Below are 20401 nucleotides of genomic sequence, written 5' to 3'. Positions count from 1 at the left end.
GCCACTTACCTTAACGTCCATTGGGTTCTGCTACATGCGCATTAATTTTCTCATGGAAAGAATTTTGTGCAGTTTGTATCCTTTGGAGGCAGGTGGTGGATGGCTTGCTCCGGTGGTGTGAACCCTGGAGTGAGTGCGCCTGTCCTCCCCCCCCTCTGGAGTGCTGTATGTGAGCCAGCCCTGAGCTCTAAAGCTCGGGGTGACCCATGCTTCTCTCCTTTCTCATGTGGTGCCCCCAAATTAATGCGCATGTAGCAGAACGCAATGGACGTTAAGGTAAGTGCCTGTTTTTAATATTGGGAGGTGGGTGCAGACGGCTCTCCCCGGCGCTGGCCAAACTTGGGGGGGGTCGTCCACGCCACCCAGCCTCCCCCTCCGGGGTGCCGCTGTGGTTTCCAGGCAGTGAGAGAGCCTGGGACCCTGCGGTCCCCCCAGTTGTATAAAAAGGGGGCATTGGGAATCCTCCCCGTTGCGCTCTGGAGGCCTGGAGCACACCAAAAACTGCTAGCATATCCGCAAAATGCTAGCAGATTTTGAAAAGCTTTTTCTTATTTTTCTGTAGCATTTCACCTAGCATTTTGCGGTTTTGTAAAGCGTTTTTGGTGTAGTAGATTTCATATATTGTTACAGTAAAGCTGTTACTGAACAGCTTCTGTAACAAAAACGCCTGCAAAACCGCTCTGAACTGCCGTTTTTTTCAGAGCGGTTTGCGTTTTTCCTATACTTAACATTGAGGCAGAAACGCATCCGAAATCCAAAAAAATGCCTCACCTCGGGAGTATGCATTTCAGCAAAACGCCTCCCGCTCTGGTGTGCACCAGCCCATTGAAATACATTACCCAAGCGTATCCGCAGCCGCAAGTGGATCGCAAAACGCTGCCGAACCGCTCTGGTGTGCACTAAGCCGGATAGTGCTAATGTAGCATGTAGCAGGGTGACTGCTTTGTGGTATTGGTTTGTGCATGCATTTGCATGAGCATTGCCTCATGAATATCCAATTAGGCCAGATTTGCAATGTCAGACTTGCTAGGGTAAGGCCTCTTTTCCATGGACTGTGAATAGGCAGTGAAATGGCTCTCAAACTCTCACAACTGCTCACTGCTGCCTGGTAACTGCTTGCTGCTTCCTGGTAACTGCTTGCTGCTTCCTGGTAACTGCTTGCTGCTGCCTGGTAACTGCTTGCTGCTGCCTGGTAACTGCTTGCTGCTGCCTGGTAACTGCTTGCTGCTGCCTGGTAACTGCTTGCTGCTGCCTGGTAACTGCTTGCTGCTGCCTGGTAACTGCTTGCTGCTGCCTGGTAACTGCTTGTTGCTGCCTGGTAACTGCTTGTTGCTGCCTGGTAACTGCTTGTTGCTGCCTGGTAACTGCTCGCTGCTGCCTGGTAACTGCTCGCTGCTGCCTGGTAACTGCTCGCTGCTGCCTGGTAACTGCTCGCTGCTGCCTGGTAACTGCTTGCTGCTGCCTGGTAACTGCTTGCTGCTGCCTGGTAACTGCTTGCTGCTGCCTGGTAACTGCTTGCTGCTGCCTGGTAACTGCTTGCTGCTGCCTGGTAACTGCTTGCTGCTGCCTGGTATCTGCTCACTGCTGCCTGGTAACTGCTCGCTGCTGCCTGGTAACTGCTTGTTGCTGCCTGGTATCTGCTCACTGCTGCCTGGTAACTGCTTGCTGAGCACACAGCTCAACAGTCCGTGGAAAAGAGGCCTTAAACTTGGTGTTTGATCACGCATAAATTTTCTCATGCAAAGTACTTCTTCTTGTTTGAAGGTTGAGGCACTTAGTCTATTATATATATAGATATATAGATTTTCCAAGGGACAGTATAGTGCACTTGCTTTTTTCTCCTTTATGGTATTATACTGTATGTGATTGTGATATGTGTTTGTGATAATTGTAATTAGTGTGTGTGATATCTGTGTGGGATGTTTATTCAGTATTTATTGGGCCTGTTTTTGTTTTTACACTTTTGGATGAGGATAACGGCACACAAACAATAAAATGCTGCAAGTATAGGATAGCTTGTGAACTGTGGAACAAGTGTGGCCATGCCCACATTTTAGCCACACCCTCTGACTTTTGCTTCTAAACAAACAAACAAAAAAAGTTAGTGTCTAGAGGTTTTTTTTCATGTCTGTAAAAAAATAGGATATTGTAGGTAGTCAAGCAGTGGTGCTCATCCGGATTCCGGATATCCGGGTAACCCGGATATCCGACCTTTTTTCAGCTATCCAATTCAGATTTGGATTCCGGATTTCTGTGCAAATCCGGATAGCAATCCGCGGATATTTGGTCGGATATCCGCGGATATCTGAATACTGTAACTAAGGAGATGACATAATTGAGCCAATCAGAGGGCTCCCAGCAGAAGCCCTAGCAACCAATCACAGAAGGGAACCCTGGCCAGCCCCACCTGACCTTATTTAGCCAATCAGAGGGCTCCCAGCCTAAACCCTGGCACCCAATCACAGAAATGAACCCTGGCCAGGCCCCCCTGTATGAGGGCTGCCATGATGAGAAATATCGTCCTTGCTTGTGAATGCTCACTGAGAGACATGCTCCAGTTCTGCTGGCCTAGCAAGTGCTGTGTACAGTGATAAACCTAAAGCTGTTCAGTGATTAACCCCTTCACTATCACTACACTATTATTATATAGCTTGATTTCATTCAGTGAGTAACAGTCAGAGTGTGTGCTGCAGGGCTGCTGCATCTGCTATGTGTCTCTGTGTGTGCTGTGCCTGTGCACAGACCAGGCTAGCTGCTGCCTGCTGGCCGGCTAGCCTTAGCTACAGTATAGGTTAGGGAATAGGATTACTGTGTTATTGTGTAGCTAGTACTGTAGTACTGCAGTCAGTGCTAGTAGTTGTTAGAGTAGTAGTACTACTGTGTTAGCTTACTACAGAACTGCTGTGCTGTGAGCAGTGCCAGTGTGACAGTTAGTGTGCACTAGTGTCTTCTCCTCTGCTGTCTTGACTGTCACTCGACAACTTTGCACGTGGCACTTTGCACGTGGCACTTTGCACGTGCCAAGTGCCACTTGCCACTGCCAAGTGCCACATGCAAAGTGCCACTGCCAAGTGCCACGTCCGGCGTGCTCCTGGCAGACGTTACACCTGCTGCTGCATTGCCCTGCTCCTGCTGCCTTTGCTGCTCCCACCGCCAGGGTGCCACAGGCCACTGCCGCTGTGCTGATATCACCTATATTTAACCCAAAACACAATTGCTGCGTAATTATTTGGAGGTGTCTGGACTGAAAACAGTCATGTCCCAGATGTGCAGTTGGACTTTGAACACAATGTGGGCTGCACTACCGCTGTCTAAAACTTAGGCCTGATGTTAATTGACAGCCATTTTTTTTTTGTTTGGGGGGGGGGGGGGGGGTACGGGGGATTTTAAGTTCCCACATCATCAATTTGTGTTTCCCTTAAAAAAATGATGCTACATTTACCCTAAAAAACGTTTTAAAAGCAATTTAGAGGCCACTTCCAGTTTCCCTATTCAGATATCCGAATCCGCCCGGATATCCCGGATACTGGGGTCGGATATCTGATTCTATTCGGATACCCAAAAGTTCGGATCCGGATATCTGGGTATCCGGATCAATTCGGATTTTGAAAAGGGGTATTCGAGCACCCCTGTAGACAAGCATGGAATAGCCCCTGGTTCTCCTTGGTGAAGTTAGGTGAGCAGAGCTCTGAACCTGCATGCACACGTTTCTGCACATGTGCTTTATAGTACAATTGGGACCGAATCCATTTGTCATTTACTGGTAAACATTTGCAGCTGTCATCTGGGTCATACCAGGCCATAGACGAGAATGCTGAGAAAGAGGTGTGATTGCAGTTATACAGTCATGGCTACAGTTGTTGGCACCCAGAAATGTTTTCCAGAAAATCAAGTATTTCTCACATAAAAGTATTGCAGTAACACGTCTTCCTATACGCATGTTTATTCCGCTTGTGTGTATTGAAACAAAACAAAAAAGGGAGGAAAAAAAGCAAATTGGACATAAAGTCACACAAAACTCCACACAAAGGGAAGAAACATGTATAGCAAAACGTGCTGCCGCAATTCTGTCTAAAATACTTGACTTTCTGAAAAAAAAATTCTGGGGTGCCAACAATTTCGGCCATGACTATAGGTGTGCACATTGTGAACTTCTTTTCAATAACTTCAGTTCCGGATCAAGTCGTTTTGAAGCCATGACCATCAGGAGTCTCATAGATGCCTGTGTTAAATATCGGCAGTTAGGTGCCCAGCTGGTCATTAGCCAATAAGCTACTACATAGAATTAAATGGTTGTAGTCATTTGTAGACGAACAACTACAACTATTGCTAGTTTGGCCACCCAAATTAATTAGTGTTAGGCATTTTTAGGGGAAGTTAAGGTTAGGCATTTGGTACCTCCAGGGGGTTAGTGTTAGGCACCTTAAACGGAGGGTTATGGTTAGGATAGTTGCCGGGTAAGCCAATATTTTACTAATAGCGGCTCATCCCGGCACCCAGCTCATGTGGTGCTGCGATAATATGTACTCTTTCAGGTCACCCTATATTTATTTAAAAAATTCATGACTTTTTCATATGATCTGTGTGACGGGCTGAAAACCTTCTATCACAGGGGTCAGGAACCTTTTTATCTGAGAGAACCATAAACGCCACATATTTTAAAATATAATTCCGTGAGAGCCATACAATATGTTTTAAACTTGGACAGTAGGGCTCATGTCCCTGTTGCCATGGTGAAGTGTATACAGTTGATCTGCCGGTCAGCGGAAGTGTCAGACACATCTTCAGCTACTCTTGGGTTTAAGTACAGTGACCAGATTTTTCTGGGTTAAACCTGGGATGGGGGTTGGGGTGATCGGGGGGGAAGGGGGGGGGGGGTTGCAATGAAAAATGGGCATGACCATGACATTGTATGGTTGGAGCTAAAGTAATGATGCATCAGCGAGGCATAAGAAAGCAATGTTTCCACCATGATGTGGTGAAACGAGGATTTGCATCATGGTCATTTCAGCAGGAAATAACGCAATGTGGGAAACATTTCAGCAGAAAATAATGCAATGTGGGCAACATTTCAGCAGAAAATAACGCAATGTGGGCAACATTTCAGCAGAAAATAACGCAAGGTTGGCAACATTTCAGCAGAAAATGCAATGTAGGCAGCATTTCAGCAGGAAATAACGCAATGTGGGCAACATTCAGCAGAAAATAACGCAATGTGGGCAGCATTTCAGCAGAAAATAATGCAATGTGGGCAACATTTCACCTGCAAAAAAATAAGAATTTACTCAACTGACAGAAGTCTCCTCTACCAGCCGGCCTCTGGTGTGCAGCTCCCCCGACGATCTTGCTCCTGCATATCTCCCGCACTGAATGGGAAGATGACGCCCGAAGCCCTGTACTGAAGACACAAATAGTCTCCAGTACAGGGCTTCGGACGCCATCTTCCCGTAGCCCTGCTCTGCCTGCCGGAAGACTATGCAGGCTAGAGCGGGGCTGCGGGCTATGAACTGGCGTGGCGTCTATAAGACGCTGCGGCCAGTTGCAATCGGACGGTGCCCAGAGTCCCGAGGTTGGGACGTCCCGTGGCTAAAAGCGGGACGTTTCCCGGGACATCGCTCAGCCTGGGACAGGGGGCCCAGAATCCGGGACGCGTCCCGGCTAAAGTGGGATGTCTGGTCACCGTAGTTTAGGCAACATCAGCAATTTACCCGAGACCCAGACAGGAGAAATACCGACTAACAGCTTGTACAATTAGCTAGCTGACTTGGGGGTTGATTCACTTTGTAGGACGAGATCCCCACACTTTGGCCAAATAGTCTGCCTGTCAAGTGACAGGAAGCCCATTGGGCCAATCAAAGTGCGATGATCTCATTCTACAAAGTCACTGGACCTGACAGGGTCCAGAGTGGGACAGCTGGAGCAGCTGTTCGTTTTGGAGAGCACAAGTAAGTTAGTGGTGCATGCTACAGCAGTAGCGTGCACTACTTTGAAAATTTTTACTTGTGCTGCTTGAGCAGTGTAGCTTAGTGAATCAACCCCTACTGATTTGTATGTGAGCCAGATGTAGCCATCAAAAGAGCCACATCTGGCTACCAAGCCATAGGTTCCCTACCCTTGATCTATCACTTGATATCAGACTATAATGAATACAGAGCAGGGTTGCTGCATCACTTGTATTTCCCTCTCATCCTTAGGTCTGGTACACTTCAGTAAAGGTCTGTAAAGTTTATTTATTGTATTTCAGCTGCATTTCTCTGGATGGGTGTGCAGCCACATACAGGCAGTGGCTCTGTGGCAGCTGACATGTTTATTCATGGTCTCTCCAGCCAGCAGTGACTGCCCAGAAACAAGTGGCTCGGCTGTGCTATATGTACTGTGCTATGGAGAGGACAGGAAAGGCAGGAGGCTCCCTGCAGACGTACATCTAAAACAACCACTTGTTAAAATGGGTGCCAGGTGTTGCAACTAGATTATCAGTAATGTAGAAGAGGAGAATAAGATGACGCTGCACCTTATAAAGGAAAAGTACACAGAGACAAACAGGAGCCCAAATGGTGCAGAGTATATTGTAGGGGTGGCTATAGGAGTTCATGCAAATCTACTCACTAGTAATAACTCTGGTGAGATTATTGGTGGTGGTTGGAAGAAGCCCCCAAGTATCTAAAGATGTGACAGACCTCCTGGAGCCCAATGGGTCAATATTGTCTGTACAGATTGGTGTATCAAATAGTGGATATATTATACTCACAAAGGTGGATTGCAATAGAGCCTGCAGGAAAATGACCGTTCCCGCTCGGTATCCCTGGTCTGCTGCGCAGGTACAGGTCAGTTACACTCCTTGGGTTATTGGAAGCATGAGGTTTGCAATATTGGACCCCGAGGGGTTAAGATTACGCTACAAATTACTGTGGGAGGCGTCTGAATATCTAGTAATAATTTTGTAAGTCTTATGTGCATGAATAAAATACCTACCTTTTGTGGTTTGTCCTTGAAGCAGATAAGATCTAACTACTCCTAATTTCTATACAAAATTCTTACTAGATACTGTAATCAGGGCGCCTCCAATAGGAATTTGCAGAGTACTCACAAGTAAGGTTGCTTACTGAGAAACCAACCAATTAAAGTCATGTGGTGAAGTCCCGTCTCTTCTTTGGTATCCCGGATGGTCCTTCTGTTCCCTTTGGAAAAATTGTGAGATTGCTCCCCACGTTTGTAACAGTACTCTATTTGCATCTGCTTTCCATTCTGTTTTTACAAACACAGCCTGCCCTATTTTCAGGGGCAGATTTGTACTGTTTACCGCCTTAGGCCACTGTCAGAAGCCGCCCCCCTTCATTATAGGTAGCAAGACGACCCCTCCCCCTTCCCTCTAGTATAGGTAGCCTTATGACCCGCCCAGTATAGGTAGCCAGATGACTCCTCACACTTTCCCTCCAGTATAGGTAGCCAGATGACCCCCTTAATCCCTCCCCACCCCCCACCCCCCTTCAGTATAGGTAGCCAGCTCACCTTCACACTGCAGCAGCCATCAGTGTCACTCATTTCTCCGCTCATCTCCAGTGCAGAAGCTTCCTCTTCCTTTCCGTCTCCAATGCTGCCCAAGTCCATAGCCACTGGCCACAATGCAACCGTGCACAGAGAGCAAGGTGGCTGCTGCACAGGCGGCTAGCAGCAGAGTACTGCGGTCAGGCGCTCAAGCTTGCAAATGCTGCACCAGTTTAGCCTGCTGCTTTGGTGCCCTTGCTCCTGTGGTGCCCTAGGCCATGGCCTAAATCTGGCCCTGCCCATTTTACTGAGTTGCACTTTACTGGTTATTGAATTTAGTGACTATGTGGCTTTATTTAAAGCAAACCTGTAATGAAGAAACTCACTTGCCTACTGCCTATGCTGAATAGCTACACTGAGGATGGTGCTGGAATGATGGGCCGGACGGAGTAAAGGGAAGGCTCTATACTATTCTGAGCCTTCCCTCCATGTAGGTAAATATCAAACCTGACGTGAGCTTTCCCACATCAGATTTGCTTTAGCCAAAGCTCGGGTACAAATGGAGATACTTACCTAAAGAGGGACACCACGAGCTGCTTGGTTACTCTGTTGTACTGGTCTAAGCCCTATCCCTTACAGCCTTATCAATCCCTGCCATGTACTGATGAGGACTAAAAGCCAGAACAGTCTGTCTGCATGTGGGGTTGGTGTGGATGTGTAATATTTAAAGAGACTCCGTAACAAAAATTGCATCCTGTTTTTTATCATCCTACATGTTCCAAAAGCTATTCTAATGTGTTCTGGCTAACTGCAGCACTTTCTACTATGACAGTCTCTGTAATAAATCAATGTATCTTTCCCCTGTCAGACTTGTCAGCCTGTGTCTGGAAGGCTGCCAAGTTCTTCAGTGTTGTGGTTCTGCTCTGAACTCACCCTTTCTGGCCCCTCTATGCACACTGCCTTTGTATTATTTAGATAAGAGAGAAGAGAGAAGCTGCTCTAATGAGCTGGATAAATCCTCCTCTGAGCTGGCTGGGCTTTCACATACTGAGGAATTACAAACAAGGGCAAAGCTGTTTGCAAGAAGAAAAGAGCAGCCTGAAACTTCAGTGCATGGGGGAAAGAAACACACAAATGATCTCTTGAGATTCAAAAGGAATGCTGTATACAGCCTGCTTGTGTATGGATGTATTTTCTATGTGTGGACATACTGTACATCAACCTACTTCCTGTTTTGGTGGCCATTTTGTTTGTTTACAAACAAACTTTTAAAACTGTTTTTAACCACTTTTAATGCGGCGAGGAGCGACGAAATTGTGTCAGAGGGTAATAGGAGATGTCCCCTAACGCACTGGTATGTTTACTTTTGAGCGATTTTAACAATACAGATTCTCTTTAAAGCTGTAGGCTTGCTATACACCAGCGAGCCTGGCTTCAGGGGCATAAAGATAATTTGCATATTCAGTAGCGGTGCATTGTGGGTAACCGCAGATGTTCACTTAAAGCTGAATTATTGCAAATTCCTTCTTTTAAGAAGGCAAAGCACACTTAGCATTGCTTTTTAGTAGGAGGGCTTTTCAGTCTCCTTTAGTCCCCTATACTTCCCATGTGGTTTTGGGTCACCCCGAGCTGCTTGGCTACTATGTTACCTAAAGAGAGCGAAACCTCATGATCTTATTGAGGCTTCCTTCCCTGCTCTGATGTCCCCCGTCGCTAAGCGTGGCCTTCCAGAAGATTAGCAACAAGGCATTGTCGAAAATCATATCAGGGCCGCGCAGTTGCTCTTCTTGCTGTGTGGCCACTGGAGCCCGCCCGCACATGTGCAGTAAGCCGGAGCCGTGGACTACATGCTACTGCGCATGCGTGGTCGTGTTAGCGTGTCTACTGCGCTGCCCCAATGTGGAGGGAGGCCGCGCTCAGCGACGGGGGACACCGAACCACCGGGGGAAGCATCAATAGGATCCTGAGGCTTCCCTCTCTTCAGGTGAATATCTTATTTTGATCTCGAGCTTCAGCTTGGGATCGTTTTAAACGCAAAAAAAAGCCAAGTATTTAAAGAGGAACTGTAACGACAAAACGGCCCCTGGGGGGTACTCACCTCGGGTGGGGGAAGCCTCAGGATCCTAATGAGGCTTCCCACGCCGTCCTGCGTCCCTCGGGGGTCTCGCTGTAGCCCTCCGTACAGCCGTGACGCAATATTTACCTTCCTGGCTCCTGCGCAGGCGCTCTGATGCCTCTCGGCGCCGAAGTAGGCAGAAATACCCGATCGCCGTCGGGTCTGCTCTACTGCGCAGGCGCAAGTTTCCGGCGGACCCGACGGAGATCGGGTATTTCCATCTATTTCCGTGCCGAAAGTCGCCACAGCGCCCCCGCTGGAGCCAGCAAAGGTAAATATTGAACTGACAGTCGGCACAGTCGCCGGCTGTTCGGAGGGCTGCAGCGAGACCCCTGTGGGACAGAGGACGGCGTGGGAAGCCTCATTAGGATCCGGAGGCTTCCCTCACCCGAGGTGAGTACCCCCCAGGGGAGGTTTTTGTTGTTACAGAGTCTCTTTAAACACCTTATAACAATGTGAAATGGAAACAGCAATATAATGTATGCTCAATCAAGACCATTATTAGAACATGAATTGTAACAGAACATGCAGACAGTAAACTTTTCATGTTGTATGTACTGTACACCCATTGTTATATATCCCAGGGGATAAACCATTGCCTGTGTCTTATGTGCACAATGTAAGTTTAGCAGCTGGCAGGTGACAACGTGCTAAATGTGTAATAAAAAAGTGCTATCAGACGTTAAAGGACACATCCAAGGTTCTAAAAAAAAAGATCCACTTACCTGGGGCTTCCCCCAGCCCGGGGCAGCCGTCCTGTGCCGCCGCCGCAGCAGCTCCTGCGTCTCCCGGTCCTCTTTGCCAGCTGAGCTGACCTCGCCAGGTCGGGTTCCGGGTCGGCCTCTTCTGCGCTCCACCACGTAGGTCACGTGGTTTCCCCAACGTCATCGCAGTAGCGTACAGATGACGTCAGCCGGACCACGTGACCCATGCGGTGGAGCGCAGAAGAGGCCGACCTGGAACCCGACCCGGCGAGGTCGGCTCTGCCGGCGAAGAGGACCGGGAAACGCAGGAGCTGCAGTGGGGGCACAGGACGGCTGTCCCGGGCTGGAGGAAGCCCCAGGTAAGTGGATTTTTTTTTTTTTTTTAAATACCTTGGATCACTCCTTTAAGTGTGCAGGCAGCGCCCATTGTTTACTAGGGTTTATGTAAATTGCGTATCCAATGTAATTTCTGTAACTCGTGTGATGTATGCAGCACCTATGTGGTCGTGTAATAAGTAGTGCTGATTCTGCATATTTGACTCGAGCTACACAAATTATGTAGTTGCATAAACACTTGTATAACTCAATATGCAGACACTGCACAACACTGCACTTTTAGTTTAAAGAGAACCTGAGCCTAAAAGTTAACAAAAAACATGCTGCCTGATCCAGCGGGGTTGCCGAATCAAGTAGCACTCATTACCACTTCTCACCACCACTCCTAGCATCCTGCACTTTCAGTTTGGTGACCTTTGGGGTCACATCGCTGGAGAAGCAGCATCTGTTCTCTCCTCTTAAAGAGAGTCTGAAGCGAGAATAGATCTCGCTTCAGACCTCATAGCTAGCAGGGGCATGCGTGCCCCTGCTAAAACGCCGCTATAGCGCGGCTTAACGGGGGTCCCTGTCCCCCCAAACCCCCTCCGTGCAGCGGGGGAGCGCTTCCTGGTTGGGGCAGGGCTAACCGCCGCAGCCCTGCCCCATGCGAGTCTGTCAGACGCGTATCTCCGCCTCTCCCCCGCCCCTCTCAGTCTTCCTTCACTGAGAGGGGCGGGGGAGAGGCGGCGATGCGCGTCTGATAGACGCGACTGGAGGCAGGGCTGCAGCCGTTAGCCCTGCCTCCAGGAAGACAATCCCCACGACCAACTTGCCGACCATCTTTTGCGGGGGGTGGGTTGGGGGTGAAGGGACACCCGTTTAGCCGCGGGATAAAGTGACCCTGCTATATATAAGACCTGAAGCGAGATTTAGTCTCGCTTCAGTGTCTCTTTAAGGGTGTGGTGACATTTTTTGCAATTTTATCAGATTTTGCAACCGGTTGCACTTATTTATAGGTATAGCTATCAGAAAGTGCAACCTAACCATTGACTTCAACTTATCTGTATTATAAAATGCAACCCAACCTAACCAAACCCTATTCTCACACAGAACCCTCCCCTCTTGCTCAACTAATAACCTCCCCTGGAGGGAACAATCCCCCCTCTTGCTCAACTAATAACCCCCCCCCCCCGGGAACAATCCCCCCTCTTGCTCAACTAATATCCCCCCCTGGAGGGAACAATCCCCCCTCTTGCTCAACTAATAAGCTCCCCTGGAGGGAAAAAAATCCCCCCTCTTGCTCAACTAATAACCCCCCCCCCCCAGGGAACAACCCCCCCTCTTGCTCAACTAATAACCCCCCCCTAGGGAACAATTCCCCCCCCTCTTGCTCAACTAATAACCCCCCCTAGGGAACAATCCCCCCTCTTGCTCAACTAATAACCCGCCCCTAGGGAACAATCCCCCCCCTTGCTCAACTAATAACCCCCCTGGAGGGAACAATCTCCCCTCTTGCTCAACTAATAACCCCCCCCCAGGGAACAATCCCCCCTCTTGCTCAACTAATAACCCCCCCCCCTGGAGGGAACAATCCCCCCTCTTGCTCAACTAATAACCCCCCCACCCCCCGAGGGAACAATCCCCCATCTTGCTCAACTAATAATAACCCCACCCCTCGAGGGAACAATCCCCTCTTGCTCAACTAATAACCCCCCCCCAGGGAACAATCCCCCCCCTCTTGCTCAACTAATAACCCCCCCCCTAGGGAACAATCCCCCCCTCTTGCTCAACTAATAACCCCCCCCTAGGGAACAATCCCCCCTCTTGCTCAACTAATAACCTCCCCTGGAGGGAACAATCCCCCCTCTTGCTCAACTAATAACCCCCCTAGGGAACAATCCCCCCTTCTTGCTCAACTAATAACCCCCCCTGGAGGGAACAATCCCCCCTCTTGCTCAACTAATAAGCTCCCCTGGAGGGAAAAAAATCCCCCCTCTTGCTCAACTAATAACCCCCCCCAGGGAACAACCCCCCTCTTGCTCAACTAATAACCCCCCCTAGGGAACAATTCCCCCCCCTCTTGCTCAACTAATAACCCCCCCTGGAAGGAATAATCTCCCCTCTTGCTCAACTAATAACCCCCCCTAGGGAACAATCCCCCCTCTTGCTCAACTAATAACCCCCCCCTAGGGAACAATCCCCCCTCTTGCTCAACTAATAACCCCCCTGGAGGGAACAATCTCCCCTCTTGCTCAACTAATAACCCCCCCCAGGGAACAATCCCCCCTCTTGCTCAACTAATAACCCACCCTGGAGGGAACAATCCCCCCTCTTGCTCAACTAATAACCCCCCCACCCCCCGAGGGAACAATCCCCCATCTTGCTCAACTAATAACCCCACCCCTCGAGGGAACAATCCCCTCTTGCTCAACTAATAACCCCCCCCCAGGGAACAATCCCCCCCCCCCCCTCTTGCTCAACTAATAACCCCCCCCTAGGGAACAATCCCCCCTCTTGCTCAACTAATAACCCCCCTGGAGGGAACAATCTCCTCTCTTGCTCAACTAATAACCCCCCCCCCCAGGGAACAATCCCCCCTCTTGCTCAACTAATAACCCCCCTAGGGAACAATCCCCCCTCTTGCTCAACTAATAACCCCCCCCTGGAGGGAACAATTCCCCCTCTTGCTCAACTAATAACCCCCCCTGGAGGGAACAATTCCCCCTCTTGCTCAACTAATAACCCCCCCTGGAGGGAACAATCCCCCCTCTTGCTCAACTAATAAGCTCCCCTGGAGGGAAAAAAATCCCCCCTCTTGCTCAACTAATAACCCCCCCCAGGGAACAACCCCCCTCTTGCTCAACTAATAACCCCCCCTAGGGAACAATTCCCCCCCCTCTTGCTCAACTAATAACCCCCCCTGGAAGGAATAATCTCCCCTCTTGCTCAACTAATAACCCCCCCTAGGGAACAATCCCCCCTCTTGCTCAACTAATAACCCCCCCCTAGGGAACAATCCCCCCTCTTGCTCAACTAATAACCCCCCTGGAGGGAACAATCTCCCCTCTTGCTCAACTAATAACCCCAATCAGGGAACAATCCCCCCTCTTGCTCAACTAATAACCCACCCTGGAGGGAACAATCCCCCCTCTTGCTCAACTAATAACCCCCCCACCCCCCGAGGGAACAATCCCCCATCTTGCTCAACTAATAACCCCACCCCTCGAGGGAACAAACCCCTCTTGCTCAACTAATAACCCCCCCCCCCAGGGAACAATCCCCCCCCCCTCTTGCTCAACTAATAACCCCCCCCTAGGGAACAATCCCCCCTCTTGCTCAACTAATAACCCCCCTGGAGGGAACAATCTCCTCTCTTGCTCAACTAATAACCCCCCCCCCCCAGGGAACAATCCCCCCTCTTGCTCAACTAATAACCCCCCTAGGGAACAATCCCCCCTCTTGCTCAACTAATAACCCCCCCCTGGAGGGAACAATTCCCCCTCTTGCTCAACTAATAACCCCCCCTGGAGGGAACAATTCCCCCTCTTGCTCAACTAATAACCCCCCCTGGAGGGAACAATCCCCCCTCTTGCTCAACTCTAGCTCAATGGGATCTGTGGTTGCAAAAAATTACAGGCGTGTTAACAGAGAGGAGCCACGCCTACACAGTCATACACTGTCCTCTATGGCAAGATGCAAAATATGGTGGGTTGCAAAATGTTTCATTACAAGGGCACAGCGATGATTGAAGTGGAGGGGGTGGTGAGAGGAGAGGAGCAGGCAAGGGAGAGTCTGTTAGAAGGGCAAGGGGCGTTTTGCAGGCGATCCTTAGCCTGCAGTGTGACACCCCTTCCCCGTTAGTTTTCCTACATCTGAATGGCTACAGATTTCAGGGGGGGGGGGTGTTGTTGTTAGCGGGGTGCAGTGGGCACGGAGAGCGGTGAGCAGGACACACAGAGACAAGTCCTGCAGATGGGAACCTGCCTCTGTGCCCCTTTTTCAGATTGAAAAAACCTGCCTCAGTTACTCTTTAGTGAGTTTCAGTAAATATACCGCTATGTGTGGTGGTTAGAGGTTAGTCAATCACATGCTTACAATTCTTGCTTGCCTCCAAATGTAATGCAAATGTTATGCAGCTAGGAATTGGGCCAATCAGAATGGACAGGAAGTTCATGTGACTGTCCCTATTTCCAAGCTGCATGCAGTAGCAGTCTGTGTCTCTCTGTGGCAGTCACGCTGTGTAACATCTCTGCATGTCTCTTTATGTCTCACAGACAGCCACACTCTGCGGTATTTCTATACTGCGGTCTCGGCTCCTGGATCGGGTCTGCCAGAGTTTTCCTCTGTAGGATATGTGGATGATCAGCAGATAGATCTGTACAGCAGTGACACTGGCCAGGCTCGTCCTGTGGCTCCATGGATGAACAGAGAGGGACCAGAGTACTGGGAGGGGCAGACACAGAATTCTAAAGGCGCTGAGGCTGTATTCCGACACAATGTGAGGACAGCGATGAGCCGCTTCAACCAGACGGGAGGTGAGATTCCTGCTGCATATTCCTCACATTATACTGTATGTACTTCAAATGTACTGTCTACAGATTTGGGGCCAGATTGATGGAAATTCTGGAATCTGTAGGGCCTACTGTTTTTTTTTTACCTTCTACTATTTGGAATGTTTTTCACAATCTTACATTCCTTTTACTTTACACTTTAGGAAAAGAGGCCCTCAGTACACACAGAATTTTTTTTTCCAGTTTTCTGACCAGAAATGTCTATGTGCAGCATTGTGTGTTTCCAGTGATTAGTACTGTGTGTTGTGATGCTATAAAGTGACCCTCAAATGCACGAAAGCGGTATAATCTGGTCACATGATGATTATAATTCCATAACCGGAGGCCACCTGCAGTGACAGCTGACATTTCTCCAGAACTACTCCCTGAAGAATTATATGTAAATCACTGCTGTTACTTACGCCTGGTACACATGAAGCAATTTTCTGACAGACTGACGGTCAAATCAATTGTGATATGTCTGATCTGATTTCTGATCGTTTTTCTGATCGATTTTCCGATCACTTCTATACAAAATCGATCGGAAATCAGATCGGACGTGTCGTAAAAAATCATTGTGACTGTCAATCTGACGGAAAATTGCATTGTGTGTATCAGGCATGAGGGAAATGTCCTTCCCTTTGATCTTTGTAGCCTTCCTATTGGTCAATTGATGTGATGGAGGGTGTCACTATCCAATAGGGAAACTGAGGAGCTCATTGTACTGGGAGTTCCAGTTTCCTTATAACATCTGCATAGATCTCTAAGGGCTCGTTTCCACTTGAGCCGCAGCGGCACTTCCAGGTCTGCGGCTATGCAGACGAATCCCATCAGCCATGCTATGCACGGCTATGGGATCCGCAGCCTCCCGCCCCGATTCGGATTGGAAATCCCGGCCGAATCGCTAGTGGTAGCGATTCGGCCATCGTTGCCATTGCACCCTATGGCAGAGTTTCCCCGCACAATTCGCATTCGGGGAAACTCTGCGGATTCGGTGCGGTTTCCGCACAAGTGGAAACGAGCCCTAAAGCTACTGAGAATGTAAATGTGGTCGTCACTATAGAAAGACTCTGTCATTATGTAATTATCATATAGTCTATCTATTTCAGGACTTAACTCAGGATTGCAATAAGCTGGTCAGCACTGCAGGGGATCTGGTGGAAATGTAAAAGTGTTTTATGAAGGGCTGGGCTATTCTTAGGCCACATACACACATCAGACTATAGTCTTTGGAAACTGAAAGATCACAGACCAATCTTACCACCCTTCCTGTAGTATAAGAGCCATACTCTACACAGTCTTTTCTATGGAGCTGAACTCCACATCAGAAAAAAATCTTTGCAAGATGCTGCACACACAGATGCTGTACAGACACAAAAGATCAGTATCTGCAAAAGATCTGTTCCTGCCAAAAATCCATTCCTGCAAATTGCAATGATAGTCTATGAGATCTGCAGATCATCATACACACATGATTTAACTGACATTCATCTGCAGATCAGATCCACCAGGATGGATTTTCAGATCTGCAGATGATTGCTTGATCTGCAGATAAATGTCAGTTAAATCATGTGTGTATGATGATCTGCAGATCTCATAGACTATCATTGCAATTTGCAGGAATGGATTTTTGGCAGGAACAGATCTTTTGCAGATACTGATCTTTTGTGTCTGTACAGCATCTGTGTGTGCAGCATCTTGCAAAGATTTCTGTCTGATGGGGAGTTCAGCTCCATAGAATAGACTGTGTCGGTGTGGCTCTCATACTACATGAAGGGTGGTAAGATTGGTCTGTGATCTTTCATTTTCCAAAGACTATAGTCTGATGTGTGTATGAGCCTTTAGTGTGGTGTGATCACACTGTACAGATGCCAGTAGTGTGTACTGCATTTATATGAATCACACCTTTTACTATGACTGTTTGTGTCAAAGCTAGTATAAGCACAAACATCACATAGTAATGCAGCCATGTGCGTTTGCAGTGCAATTTTCCTCTTAGGCTGGATTCACACATGAAGGGTGTACAGTTCCGATCCAGTCCTGTCCTGTCCGTTTTGTATGAGGTTTCTATGGCTGCGTTCACACGTACAAAGTGAACAGTTCCATTACTGTCAGGTAAAACTGACAGGACAGGACTGGAACAGAGATGTACAGATTTATGTGTGAACCGAGCCTGTAAACACTCTCTCTCCCCCACAATGCACTTCTCTTTCTATTACTATTGATTTATAAAGCACCAAATTTACTGGAGTTTACTGCATCAGGCCTGTACAGTCTTAAAGAACCCCCCAAATTTGGACTTACCTGGGGCTTCCTCCAGCCCCCTGTAGCCTGCCGAGGTCCCCCGGCATCCTCTTCTCCTCTTCCTTGGTCCCGCAAGGGGCGACTTAGGGTGAATTCGTGGACGTGCGCCCCACCTCGCCATCACGCCGGTCTCCGTAAGTGTCTTGCGTATGCACGGCTTAGTCTTTAGAGAATCGTGCAAGTGCAGGACGCTTACGAAGCACAGCGCGATATGACAGGTGATTATCGCTGATTATCAGAGCTGCCTGTGGGACCAAGGAAGAGCAAAAGAGTATTCCGGGAGACATTGCGGGCTACGGGGGATTGGAGGAAGCCTCAGGTAAGTCCAAATTTCATAATTTCTTTTTACTGCCTAGGGTCCCTTTAAGGTGTGTACAAATGTGCAATAAATGGGTGTACACATGTGCAATGAATGTTGCCCATACAATCATGATACAGTAGCTACAGCAAACATTGTGAGCACAGGCGTTATACATACATGAAGCTTGGCTACAGCTGAGCAGTGTATACTGTTTTCATGGAGGAGAGAGGATGGTGTGTAGCAAAGAGGAGCTTCTAGTGCATACATGTCAAACTCCGGCCCGCGGCCACATCTGGCCCTCAGAGCCATTAAATTTGGCCCTAAAGTGGTTACCCAACTTTGCATTATATTTGGCCCACTGTAGACCAACTGGGAAGCTATATTGGAGGTGAAGTCCTTGAACACATATGGGGCAGGTAGGGGGAAAGCACTAAACACTAGGGAACTGTATAGGGGAGGGTGGGGGCCTCTAGACACCAGGGAACTGTATAGGGGAGAGAGGACCATTAGACACCAGGAAACTGTATAGGGGTTGGAGGGGGGCATTAGACACCAGGGAACTTTATAAGGGAGGAAGATGGCCAGTAGACATTGAGGTTGGCCCGCAACTAGGTCCCAGTGTACAATTCTGGCCCACTTTATATTTGAGATTGACACCCCTGTTCTAGTGGGTGGGAGGTAATGACAGAAATGTTGTGCACATTTCTTGTTGTTGTCACTTACAAACTAAGCTGGGATTGCTCCAGATGGAGGCCCTGATGAAGTTCCATCTAGCATGTGTGCAAGACTTACGGTGCCCATATATCAAGCAATTTTGCTGTACAATCGACCATTCAATTCAATTAATTTATGAAATCGAGAGGGAATCAAGTGTGTTCCAGAATGCCCAATCGATGAAAAGTGGCTGATATCCTGTGCAATCGACCAGCTTAGATGATCAAGAAGGATGCAAGATGTCAGTCGATCGCACAGGAATCAGCGAATATTTACATATCACTCGAGCGACTCTGAATTGATTTTGTGTATTCAGAGCATGGAGACACAACATCGGCCAGATCGATTAGTGAAGGTGAATCACATAGGATATCGTTTGTAGTGTGTGGGTCACTAGTTGATTGACTTTCGATCAACATACTGAAGTTGTTGATGGAATCGGAATCACTACAAACAAACACAGAACACTTATATTGCGCTTTTCTCCTGGCGGACTCAAAGCGCCAGAGCTGCAGCCACTAGGACGTGCTCTATAGGCAGTAGCAGTGTTAGGGAGACTTGCCCAAGGTCTCCTACTGAATAGGTGCTGGCTTACTGAACAGGCAGAGCCAAGATTCGAACCCTGGTCTCCTGTGTCAGAGTCAGAGCCCTAGATGTATGGGTACCTTTACAGTGTACCCAGGTGAGAACAATAAAATAAACAGAGCTTGCCTAAGATGGGGGAAGCCTCTGGATCCTGCAGAAGCTTCCCACCTCCTCCTGGCCCCCAGCACTGCAGCGTGGACCCCCAGAACATGTGTGACAAGAGCTTGTGGGATATGTGGCCATGCCCCTCTTCCTGTAGGAGTGCGGGTGTACTGCGCAGTAAGCTGGATCAGCTCATCCCCGGATGGTTCAGCACTACTGCACAGGCTCGGCTAGACTTGTGTTGGTGCATGAAGAAGAGAGCAGTCCCTATTTACAAGGATGGTCCCGGGCAACGGCGGATGTCTCCAGGAGGACATGAGAAGACTCTGGAAGATCCAGCGACTTCCTGCTTCTTTGGTAAGTATCTGTTTTTGTAATTTTTTTTAATCTCAGCTTTGCTTTGAAGCCAGGTGAAACTCTGCTGGTGGTTTGTGCAGTCCAGGCTGAGAATCTATTGCATGTACAGCTGTTTCCTGAGGTCAATGAAAGATCTGATTCCCCTCTTTACCTCTTCCGCCACAAGATGCTCCATCGTCCCTCCTACCCCTCCATGGCAACATTATACATCTCTCAGCTATAGCTCAGATTATTGGTCCCATATTGCTTGCGCTTATTGTGTACTTGTAATGTCCTTAGGGCTGTATATTAGGTGGTTGTACTAAAGTGTATATACAGTATACAGTACACACATATACTCTTTATGCAGTATATTAGTAGTTATATATTATCCCGATGACCTGGTAGGTCATTGGGTTACTAAGGACTGTGAGGCAGACCCAAAACTAGGAAGCAGCGTACCAGAGTGACAGAGGAATCATAGGAGAGGAGAGAAAAAGAGAGGGGTTTGGGACCCCACAGAACTGATAAAGCTGCCATTCTGACAGAAAAAGCCAGCAGACAAGTGAGATGCATCTGCTGACCTGTCTTCTATACTGCGGCTGACCTGCCTTCTGTACCTGAGGAGTTTGGGGTGGGAGGAAGGTTTAGTAGTGACTGAGTACAGAGACTCACTACTGACAGCAAGATTGGGAAGATAAACAGGTAACAGTAAAAGTAAGTTTCCTGTATGCAGTGTGCTGCTCTGCCTGCCCCACAATGCCAGGCTGCCTCTGCTGCATGCTGGGACTTGCAGTGCCACCACCTCATTAATGTGTCCTGGTTCTGGCTTTATACCTGTGTGTAGAATTACTAGAAGCACATCTCATGGCAGCTGTCTACTGGAAGA

The 20401-nt window shown here is 48.5% G+C and overlaps 1 protein-coding gene across 3 annotated transcripts in view; it reads left to right on the top strand.

The window, feature by feature from the left end:
* Positions 1 to 20401, top strand: part of LOC137528741 (class I histocompatibility antigen, Non-RT1.A alpha-1 chain-like) — a 177204-nt gene that overhangs the window by 43542 nt on the left and 113261 nt on the right. For all 3 annotated transcript variants that reach the window (XM_068250266.1, XM_068250268.1, XM_068250267.1), the window contains exon 2: positions 14895 to 15155. In XM_068250266.1, coding sequence (XP_068106367.1) covers positions 14895 to 15155 — 261 coding nt within the window. The remainder of the gene's footprint in view (positions 1 to 14894; positions 15156 to 20401) is intronic.

Source organism: Hyperolius riggenbachi, chromosome 8 (genome assembly GCF_040937935.1).
Source record: "Hyperolius riggenbachi isolate aHypRig1 chromosome 8, aHypRig1.pri, whole genome shotgun sequence".
Classification (NCBI taxonomy): domain Eukaryota; kingdom Metazoa; phylum Chordata; class Amphibia; order Anura; family Hyperoliidae; genus Hyperolius; species Hyperolius riggenbachi.
This window is presented reverse-complemented; position numbering and strand designations above follow the sequence as displayed.